We start from the raw sequence: 11,586 nt of genomic DNA, 5'->3' as shown, positions 1-11,586 counted from the left end.
AAAGTCACTATAGTTATACATTATTTAGCAAGAATTTATTATAAAATATGTCGTTGATAATGTTTTTTTTCTTTTTAGTTTGATGATTTGATTTTAAATCAGCTGTTGTACGAGTAGAATCTTTTGATGATTGGTATGAATTTGTATTGAAAAAATTCCCATTGACATATTTGTCTTGGGTTGCCAATTCGTTCTTAACATTTAGCGATGTGTAGTCGATGTCTCTTTTTTTCTACGCGAACGTTCAACATCTGTGTACTCGTGCTTTGAATGCCAAAATTTTGATGTACTTTGAGTTTAAAATTTTTAAATGTTAATCAAGTATAGGGTTTTATTTTTATTCCACTACTAACGTTTAACTCCATAATGAGAAAGGAAGATGACCATAACAGTAAGAATAAAAGAAAAAGATAAATATAATAATGAACAGAGTTAAACACAACTAATAAAAATGATCTATTGAGTTGACATTTAAAGTGAAGTAAAAGATCCAACTAAAATTAAAAAGAAAGGACTAAATTTACATATATATATATATATATATACTAATTTTACCTTTAAAATATTAAAAATAATATTTAGATTGAATCTTAACAATATTTGCAATTGGAGATGTGGGATAGATATGCCAGATACAGATGCTCTTAAAATGATTAATATCAAATCAATGATCTTCCTCAAATCATCGTCAGACACATTGTTCATATTTTAACTCCTTTTTTTAACAAAGTAAGTGTATGTTTTTTATAAAAATAGTTTGAGTCTAATATTTTTTTTTTTGGAATGGAATATTATTACCTTAAAAAACTCAACAACAATCTATAATGATTTTAAAAATGTATAAAAATAACTATTTTTTATTTTATGTAAAGTATATTTTAAATCTAATTATAATTATAAGAAGTGTTTTTTATTTTAAAAGCTAGATACATCTGTACTTTTTTTTTTTCAAAAGCTAATCAAAATGATTTCTTAAAATAATCCGAATTTTATTTTTTATATATTTTAATTTTTTAAGAAAAGTGAAACAGACACATGAAAAATTTTAAAAAAATAAATTGATTTTTAATAATAAAAAAAAGTGGAAATAAAGATTTCATTATTTACGTGGAAGGGACAACCTAAATTTGAGGTATTTTAGCATGCAACGTGTAATATTAACAAAAGTGGGACGTGGGTCCATCCGAATCCTATTGGATGCATTTATTGGTTCATAGACTTTGCATATCTCTGTTTGTATAACATGAATGGCTGAACAGAGATAAGGTACACTGAGTACAGAAGTAGTTGGTATTGTATTTCATTGTCAATCACCCATCATAAAGCAATTAACCATATACCATTAATGGAACTATTACGTTAACATGAACCCTTTCAAATTCTGAACCTAATTAAACAAACGTGCCTTGTTTGCACCTTAGAGTCAGGTAGGTACAAACTTTCATTTGTGCCCTTCAGTTTCTGGGTTCAATTACCATCTGAATTTCACTCCTCCATTTTTAAACTTTTTATTTTTTGGAAAATATTGGTTTCATTTTGTGAAGTTTTTGTTTCTTTACCAATTCAATTTGTTAGCTTTCAAATAACAAAAACAAAGGATTCTCTTTCTGTTGCTGTAGGAAGTGATGTGTTTCTGTTTGGTAAAAGATAATTTTAGTACAAAGTTTAAACTCTGTAATGTATGCGCAGAAATTATGAAGTTAATTAATCAAAGTTCAATATTATTATTAGAGCTTTTGAGTTTGGAAATGAATTTAGATATATGATATAACTGTAAATGTTTTGAGACTGTATTATAATCTTCGGTATTGTATTGCTTCTAGCTTTGAGAACCTCTTTCTGTGCCATCAAGGGCCCATTTAGTGTTCTTTCTAGGCATGTAGACACAATAACATTGATATTCTTTTCATGCTATTTGCCAGTTTCAGTGTTTTTCTTGCTTAAGGTGCAGTCATGGGCACCAAATACAAAAAAGTTTTTTTTTTTTTCTCAAATAATTACAAAAATGCCACTTTGCTTTCATTTTGTTTCTTTTTTTAAAAGATATGTACAAAAAATGTTGAAAACATTATAAGAAACTAAAACACAAGGTGCACTTTTATAATTATTTGAAAAAATAAAATTAAAAAATCATTTTTTCAAACCAAACAGACCCTTATATATTCATTCCTGAAATGTTATGAATCATAGTTATGTTTTGTCTCAAGATATGCTAGTTTCCAAGAACACAACATTACTTTCTTCCTTTCATGCTGCTTATGCTTTTCTTTTTTCTGTTTTTTTTTATCTTCAGGTTTTCATGGCTGCATTTCCAATATGTTACAAAACACCCTACAAGGACCAAAATTTACCAACACAAAGTGTAATAAGGCAAAATGAGAAGAGGTTCATGTATGACTGTGATAACATGATTAGGTCCTTCTCTACAATTCCTGGTCAAATTTGCAGGAGTTGCCATCCATTGAACAAAGTTAACAACAACATCCTTACAAAATCATGCACAAAAGATAGGAATGTGCCAAGGTCCCTAGTTCATGACAAAGGTTCTTTGGTTAAGAACGTGACAAAAGTTTGTAGTTCAGACACTCACCTAAGCTTCATTCAGGGACGTTGTTCAAAGAGAGAAAACTTATCCACAGTTTGGTGTTCAGCTGAGTCTAGCTCTGCTGAGAAGCAACTAAAGTCATTAGATTCTTATTTTGGTAAACTCCAACATAATCCAAAGTTACATAGATTTGATTCATCACACAAGGTGATACAGGTGAATCACAGTGCTGATCAATCCAAATCAAAATCTGGATTGGAGTCTCTTGATGAGTATCTTGGCAAACTAAATAATGGTAAGGTGTAATTACTTTGAGTATTGTAGTGCCTTCTCATTTATTATCATTCTCTTCGGGTATGAAAAATACAGTTTAATTATGCTCTTATTCAATAAGGTTTTTTTTTATTATGAGAGCTTATCCTATAAATTTGACCTAAAACTTGTTGGAATAAGTTGAAAAGAGCTTATTTTGATAACTTATACCGAAGCTTATTGAAATAAGTTCAGAAGAGCTTATGGAACTATAAGCTATTTTCATAAACTCTTCCAAATGGACGCTTATTCTAGCTCACCAGTTCTTGTCAACTACTTAAACCTTGTGTTTCAAAGATGAACATGTAAGTATTTTATATGCAGGAATCAACCAAGAATCTCGCGTGCCTTCTTATGTTGAGAATCGTAGCGAAGAAAATTTAGCACCAAAACAATCTCTCAGCAAAAATATTGGAAGAGTACACTTTAGGAAGCAAAATGCTTATGTGGATATGAGAAGAATAAAAGGTGTAGGTGGACCAAGGTTTGCTGTGGATTCACAACAGCATAATGAAACCTCTAGTCTCTACTTAATGTAAGTCCTTCTCTGTCATAGTTCACTTTTCTCTTTTCAACAAGGACTCCTCCTATTTCTTTCATACTTTAATTTTCCCATATTAATGTTTTAATGCCTGGTATGTTCTAAATAACTCTTTTCATTCTGTTTTGTTGTTATCTTGGGTGCAGTGGTATATTGGCTTCTGTGAACATTGCAGTGTTCCTATTTGAAATAGCAAGTCCTATAAGGAGTGCTGATTTAGAGCTATTTTCGATTCCACTACTATATGGAGCAAAGATAAACCATTTGATCTTGGTTGGAGAATGGTGGAGGCTTATAACACCAATGTTTCTGGTACAAGATTGAGAACTGGGTCCGTGTTTCCATTCCACAGATATAGAATATTGTTTACATGACAATCATCACCATGTGGGAGAATCACATCATTTAGTTTCTGATGTTTGATTTATAACATCTTTGGTTTCATATTAGATTGCTTTTGGATTCATATTTACTTCAATGCTACAAGTTGTATCTTTTGCTTTGGATCTACGTCTACAGGCTTTCAAACATGTTTCCAAACACACTTAAATTTGAGCTTTGTTTTACATTACATTTTCTTTTGGGAATTTACTTTATTTCAAAGTTTTAACTTCCAAATCAATAGCATTAAATTACAGTCGTTTCTGTGTAGAATTGCAAAACTAATAATATGCTTCCTCCTGCATGGAAAGAATTGAGTCATTGACTCAATGCTTAAAACTACCATGAAAAATCATGAGAACTGTATCAGGGAAAATAATGCATCATATGTGTAAGTGTTGATTGGAAGCCTATATCCTCTCTGCAAAACAAAGAGAGAAAGTGGCCTGTCAATTTTTTAGATATTTTTAGGGTTTTGTTAACAAGTACTCCTAGGAAGTAATTAGAAATCACGGAAGAAGGTGCATTAATAACATTTTCTAACAATTTTTTTTTCTAATACCACATGCTAAATTAATCTCATTGTGATTATGTTTCTTATGCCTGCTCTCAGTAAATTTTGCATGTGCAGCATGCAGGAATATTGCACATGGCTCTCAGTTGTTGGGCCCTTCTAACATTTGGGCCTCAAGTTTGCAGAGGCTATGGTTCATTTACATTTTTCTTGATCTACATCCTGGGTGGAGTTTCTGGCAACTTGACTAGTTTTCTTCATACTCCAGATCCCACTGTTGGTGGAACTGTAAGTATCACTCTACACTTTTAATTCCCTTTTAATATGATTAAGCTATAATATATCATTTTTCAGTTAAAAGGAACTCAAAGAGAGTTCTGTGTAAATGTTAATTTTAAAACCAATTCCAATTATAATGGCTTTGTATGTGCACAAGTTCTCTTGAAGGAAATCAAGTGAGGATCATTATTAAGTGGGATTAATTAAGAAAAAAAGTTCTTGCATTAAAGTTTTGTTTCTATATTTCATTCCTTCTGTGTTTCGTGGTTTGTCTGCAAAGTTGTTAAAAAAACTCTTAGGTTTTATTACTCTTCTGCAAATGATTTATTAAGTCGAATTATTTTTTGCAATAACTTTCTTTCTGTTTGGATCTCCTGTTTTGCCTTCTATTCACTATGTCTAACTTCAACTTGTACTCAGGAACCTGTATTTGCAATAATTGGTGCTTGGCTCATGTATCAAATTCTAAACAAAGGTGTTATCTCAACTGATGCTTCAGAGAACTTGTTCCAGAAAGCAATTATTATTACAGCTCTTGTTTTCATACTAAGCCACTTTGGTCCAATTGATGAATGGTATGACATACATTATATTCATAGTTTACAAATAAAACTCAATAAAATATAAAAGGAACTTAACTTGAAGGATGAGAGCAAACTCACTTTCCACATCAAGGTTATATGAAACATTAGAGCTTGATGTAGCAAATATATACATGAGATCTGAAAATAGAGGAATGCAAGAAACATATTGAAAAAAAAAAAAAAGGGAGTTACATATTTCCAATATATTCTTTAAAGGCAAATGCTAACCTGTACCCTAAGCACCCTGGTTAAGGAATCAAAAGTGAAAGGTTTTTGTGAGAAAATGTAATTAATAAATCTCTTCCCATGATTTCTATAACATGGTCAAACATGTTTTCAAGAAAAACTTTCCACTTTCATTTCTTAACCAGTGAGCATTGACCCTTCTTTAAATTGTGAAATTGAAACCTTTATTTGGCGGCTGATTGATTTGTAGGTCACACTTTGGAGCAGCTTTCTCAGGCATGGCATATGGCTTTCTAACCAGTCCAACACTTCAGCTGAATGATACATCATCAGGAAGTGGTCAAGAAGAAGGACTCAAACTAGTTAGGAAAAATGGTGATTCTTGCAAATCACTAATGATATTCACCATATTCATCATTGTTTTAAGCTCAATCCTTTTCTTTATGGAGCCACCACCCAATGCACTTGCATCTGTCAATGCAGCAGCTGCTGACACCTTGGAATTTATGTTGATTTTTGGCTGATGCCACGTGTCATTGGCTCATTAGATTTCTGATGCAGATTTACCTTGTAGGAACATTGGCAACATACATTATACTACTATAGGGTTACAACAATATAATTGTATAAGCTTGGTTCTTGTCCGATAACTATGTTATACAAACACTAATATTTCCAATAGTATATTACACTTTTCATACTCATAGTTGATAGATGCTTCCATATAAAAGAATTACACTATGCTCCTTTGAAAAATTAATATGTACAACACTGTCTAATTCATTTTATTGTAAACTAGAAAGATGACATGTGCATTGCACGGATAAATTATTACGTTATAGTATAATATTATAATTAATAATTATAAAATAAAAAATAATTATATAAAATAATTATAATAATATTTAAATTATTTTAAATTTTAAAATTAATTAGTATATATTAATATTATTACTAATAAAATATTTCATATATTATATAAAGATTTATAATATATTTTTAAATATTTATAAATTAATTTTAAAAGTAAAAAGTTTAAACTCAAATATAATTTGAATTTATAAATTTAATTCTATAAAGTTTAAAAATACTTTTATAATTAATTTGTAATAATTTAACATGTATATATACATACCACAATATAAGAATTCTTAATAAAATAAATAAATTTAAATATATTTAAAATATTTTAAGACAAAAATTATTGAAAGAATAAAATTATATATTTTTTTTATTTTATAAAATTATATAGCACACAATTTAAAGATAAAAATAAATAATTTTTTTATTAAATAAGCCTATTTTGTTTTTCTGAAACTATTGTTATAATCAAGTATCATAATTTAATCTCTTATTATTGAATCATATATTTATTAATTAAATATATATATGATTTAGTTTTAAAATAATTATACTTTAAATATTAAATTAATTATTTTTAATATAACAGAAAGATAAAAAATATTAAATGAAAATTTTGATTATTTTTAAAATAAATTATCTCTAAAAAATAAATATAACAGTTAAAAATAATTTATATGTGACTTTAAATATTATAAATATTATTATAAAAAATTTAATTATAGATTAATAAATATATTTATATGTCACATAAATTTGTTTATAATTAGTATATATTAATATTATAAAATTATAATTTAAATATAAAAAATATAATAATAAAATTATATTATATTGAATAATATCAAATATAAATAGATTGAAAAATAAAATAAATAAATTTTGATATGCAAATTTTATATACTTTATATATTTTAAAATTTTGAATTAAGATTTAAATAGAAAGTAAAAGAGAAGAATAATTTTATTGAAAATAAAAATGAATTTTTATATTAATTAAAATTACACGTGTTGATATAATATAAAATTTATGAGTCACATATAAAATATAGACAAATATTATGATAAGAAAAACTTTATAATAAAATTTAAACTATTTGAAAGTTTAAAATTAATTAGTATATGTTAATATTATTATTAATAAAAATATTAGTTATTTAAAAGAAAGAAATGTAATATAGAACTTTATAAAGTATTTTTCTTTTCTATTGACATTAATTAAAAAGGAAAGTTATAATTTTTATAATAAATCTAATTTATATTTTGAAAGATTTCCTTGTATACCAACTTTTTAACAATTTTTGTACTTTTTTCATATAATATTTAAATTACAAATACTAAATTAATATTAATTCTTATTATTCCATTGTTGTATGACCTTTTAAATATATAAATTAATTAATTATAATTTATTCATTTTACTATTCTTCATGAATGATCCTATATGTTAATATTAAAGTTAAAAAGAAAGTACAAATATGTTAATATATATGCACACTAAATAAAATACAATTTTTTTATCTTTATTAAATATTTTATATTTGTCCATATAGCTCTCATTTGATTATTTATAACAAATTCAAATGTAACATAAATGACCCTTAGAATATATATATATATATATATATATACTTATTAATTCTTATTCATTTATTTCATTATTCTTCATTAATCATATACAAATTATCAGTTTTCAAGAATAAAATTTAAAGTAAATCATTTATATTAAAATTTAAAATTGTATTTAACTGCTAATTATATGCATTTCACTTCATTATTTCAATACAAAATATACATAATTTGTTTCAATTATTTCATGTATATATGGTCATGCTTTGAGCTTGGAGCAAATCATCTTCCATTAAAATAGAAGAGTACCCATCGAACTTAATACTTGACTTATACCTGCATCATTCATATTCATCTTATACCACAAATTAGATAGCTTATAAGTTAACAAAAACAAGAAACATCATGCAAAACATAATGATGTCTCTATAAATAAAAAATTATTAAAATAATTACTTATTCTTGTAATCAATAGCCTCTTTTATGTTAAGATTGATATACAACTTTGTCTCATTATAAGTATTTGATATGCCTAAAGTTTCTGAAACAACTATGAAATATAATTTGTTGATAATAATAACTATCACACAATTAAAAAGAGTTCAATATAGATAAACAATCATACCACCAAATGTTTTCACTTTACATAATTGAATAATCATAATAGGTAAAGCATTAGAATTTTCATTCTTTAAAAAACAACCATTTGATCATCAAACTCCTCCCATAAAGTGTAAATAATTCTTTGATTCTTACGAAATAAATTCAATATAATATAATCTTAATTAGTATAAAGTAATGAAAGAGAAAAAATATTAAACAAATATTTTAGCCATTAAAATATATTATAAAATAATATTCACTCCAAGTCATTGAGAATTAAATCAATATATTTGATTTTCTTTTCATTTTTTCTACGTCTATTTTTTTAATTTTATAAAAAACTTAATTTAAAGTTCAAGAGTTTTATGTAATTTTATCAGTTATTAATTTTTAATAATAAAATTTAAAATAAACATTAATATTAAGGCTCAAATCTGCCACAAAGGATGCACCTTTTGAATATATAAAGACTACTAATTAGATATAAATATATTTAACTGATTTGAATTAAACCATTCAAGACGGTCTTAAAGGTAAAGATATATCAAAACTGCTAATTAAAAATGAACGGATTTAATTGATTTGAATTAAAGCATTTAAGATGGCCTTAAATAGTAATTATTAATTATTATATAAAGATTATTGTATTAAAAAGCGAAGGCAAATTGTCCTCCAAAACTCATCTACTTTTATATATATAAAGATAAGTCTTCTAGGAATAATTTTTCTCAAGTTGCAATTCTTCACATTACTAGCAACTAGTTTTGAATATTTACTATTAAGTGACTTCATTAGAAGAAATAAAGATTTTTAAATGAAATTTAACAATGAGTGAGTGCTCAAAACTTAATTTCATTTTGAAAAGTCTTAAAATCAACACAAGAGAGTTCATAATTAATTTTTGATAACATTAAATGTTGTTAAGAGGAAAAATATGTTTGCTTGATGAGTTATTGACTCATATAGAAAATTAAATATTTTTGGCATATTTTATTGAATTAAAATTATAAGTTAATATAATTAATTGGAAAATTCAATGGACTGTTGTAATTGCTAGCAAATTGATGAATTATTCATATATTGATTGCTCGCATTTAAATTTTAAAGGGATTAGAAGAAAAATGGCAATTGAAATTGAAGAGAAAAATTGAATCACACAATTGTGGAGACATGAACTTTTGATTGTAGGGACACGATGCTGACAGAACATATAAAAGCGAAATTTTTTGTTAAAGCGAGCATTTTTTATGTTTCCTTTTATTACATTTTAGAGCACAAAATTTTAGGTTTTCATACAGTTCTCTGTAGAAATGTCAGCTAGGGCATTTTCTTCCTTCTTTGCTATAGGATTTTGATGAGAAGTTCTCCTTAATTTGTAATGGAATAGTAGTTTCCTATACTTTATATTTTGCTTTAAGCTATTTCTATTGAACATGATTTCATTTTTTGCAATGTATTTTAGTTTATTCTTCTTTATTTTCATCATGTCTTGCTAAATACCTTGGAGTTAAGGAAGGATGAACTTATTCTTTTACCCATTGCAATGAACTAAGCATTGAATGTAACTCAAGATATAAGCTTTAATCTAATATTTTGATTCTGAACTTAATATCTGTCTATTTTACGTGAATGGAGTTGATGAAAAAGAGTTTATTGTTGGAAAGTTGTGAACTTTCTTGGATTGTGATCAAAATGCTTGTTATAAATTATCTAGGAATAGAATTTTATAATGATGTGGTCATTTGAGTTTTAATCATAATGTTGAACATTTTTTGTTTTATCTAAGGGATTAGGAAGCTAAATACGTTTTAGAACTAACTAACTAAGGAATTGGGGTTGGGTATTTTAGAAACCTGACCATTAGATTGAGCTGTATTTTGGGTTATACATATATCTTATGCAAAGGAAAAAAGATAAGAGATTCTAAACCCAACCCATCTTTTTAATAATTTACAACTCAGTTCATTACCTTCTCTAGTCATATACTGCAGTTTAGTTTAATTAGTATTTAGTTCTTTACATCTAAAATTTCATTTCCATAGTTAATTATAGCTTTCCAACATTGTGTTTTTATATTCTGCACTTCATTTAATTTTTCAGTTGTATTACAATTCTATTTTCAACCCAACTAGTTATATTCTTGTAGTTTGCTACTTAACATTAATCCTTATGGACGATAAATCTATTTTGTTACTTCAACAATTTGGTGCACTTGTCAAAAAGTTATCAAGTTTCTTGCACCGTTGTCGAGGATTAATTATTATTATCAATTGAAATGAGAATCTGCTAGCTTGTGTTAATAATTTCTACTGTATTTTAAGTGTTCACAAAAAAATTAAAGTGTAGTAGAAAGGTTGTTCATGTGAGAAAAGGACAAGAACAAATCTAAACTTGATTCATCTCCAGAACTTGATCAGCTAATTATTAATTTCAAGAAGAAAAACAAAAAGAAAGGACAAACTTCAGAAAAGGAAAAAGAACCAAAAAAAGAAGAAAATTATGTAGCAATGACAGAAAATGCTAATGAAGTACAGAGGACTTGAATGATTATGCACGTGTAATATCGAGAGGAAACTTCACCTCTATTGTTTAACCTCCCATTCAAGCTAACAACTTCGAGATCAAACCTAACCTGGTGAGAGTGGTCCAGCAAGAACAATTTGTTGGACATCTTTCCGAAGACCCCCACTTGCGCATTCAGAATTTCTTAACCATATGCGAAATGATTAAAATGAATGGTGTGAGTGATGAGGTTATCTGGTTGTCTCTTTTTCCATTTTCTTTAAGGAATAAGGCAAAAAGCTTACTGTTCTCCCAACCGAAAGGAAGTATAACTACTTGGGATGATTTAGAGAGGAAATTCCTAACAAAGTATTTTCCAGCCTTTAGAACAACCAAGTTGAGGCAAGAAATCTCTGCTTTTTTTTCAAAGGGAAGATGAAATACTGCAAGAGGCATGAGATAGATTCAAAGAACTCTTGAGAAGTTGCCCTTATCACGAGTTACCCGAATGGCTCCAACTGAGAACCTTTGATGATGGGCTGAATGTAGCAACAAAAACAATGGTGGATGCAGAAGTTGAAGGTTCATTTGCTCAAAAGACCCTGGAAGAAGCACGCCAACTTATTAAAGTTATGACATCTAATAATTACAATCACAAATAAAGAGGTTCTTCAAAAAGGGGTGTGCTGGAACTGAACACCTTATTAGC

General features: G+C 27.1%; 1 protein-coding gene and 1 non-coding gene across 5 annotated transcripts; one reads left to right on the top strand and one right to left on the bottom strand.

The window, feature by feature from the left end:
- Positions 1–1,292: 1,292 nt before the first annotated feature.
- LOC113867008 (RHOMBOID-like protein 9, chloroplastic) lies at positions 1,293–6,131 on the top strand. Of its 4 annotated transcripts, none has more exons than XM_027501904.1 (7): positions 1,293–1,427; positions 2,294–2,840; positions 3,182–3,392; positions 3,545–3,710; positions 4,411–4,581; positions 4,993–5,147; positions 5,593–6,131. In XM_027501904.1, exons 2-7 carry the CDS (start codon positions 2,300–2,302, stop codon positions 5,864–5,866), a joined length of 1,518 nt encoding a protein of 505 aa, XP_027357705.1. In that variant the 5' UTR covers positions 1,293–1,427; positions 2,294–2,299; the 3' UTR covers positions 5,867–6,131. The 4 variants fall into 4 exon arrangements, with proteins under 4 accessions (XP_027357705.1, XP_027357708.1, XP_027357706.1 ...); XM_027501907.1 differs by having other exon boundaries at positions 1,390–1,431; XM_027501905.1 differs by lacking the exon at positions 1,293–1,427 and adding an exon at positions 1,433–1,544.
- Positions 6,132–11,271: 5,140 nt separating this feature from the next.
- On the bottom strand, positions 11,272–11,379 carry LOC113868243. The gene has a single exon (XR_003505265.1). It is a non-coding gene; the product is annotated as a small nucleolar RNA R71 (small nucleolar RNA).
- Between the last annotated feature and the right edge of the window lie 207 nt (positions 11,380–11,586).

The sequence above is a fragment of the Abrus precatorius genome, unplaced genomic scaffold (assembly GCF_003935025.1).
Source record: "Abrus precatorius isolate BTA unplaced genomic scaffold, Abrus_2018 Scaffold5, whole genome shotgun sequence".
In the NCBI taxonomy this organism is placed as follows: domain Eukaryota; kingdom Viridiplantae; phylum Streptophyta; class Magnoliopsida; order Fabales; family Fabaceae; genus Abrus; species Abrus precatorius.
This window is presented reverse-complemented; position numbering and strand designations above follow the sequence as displayed.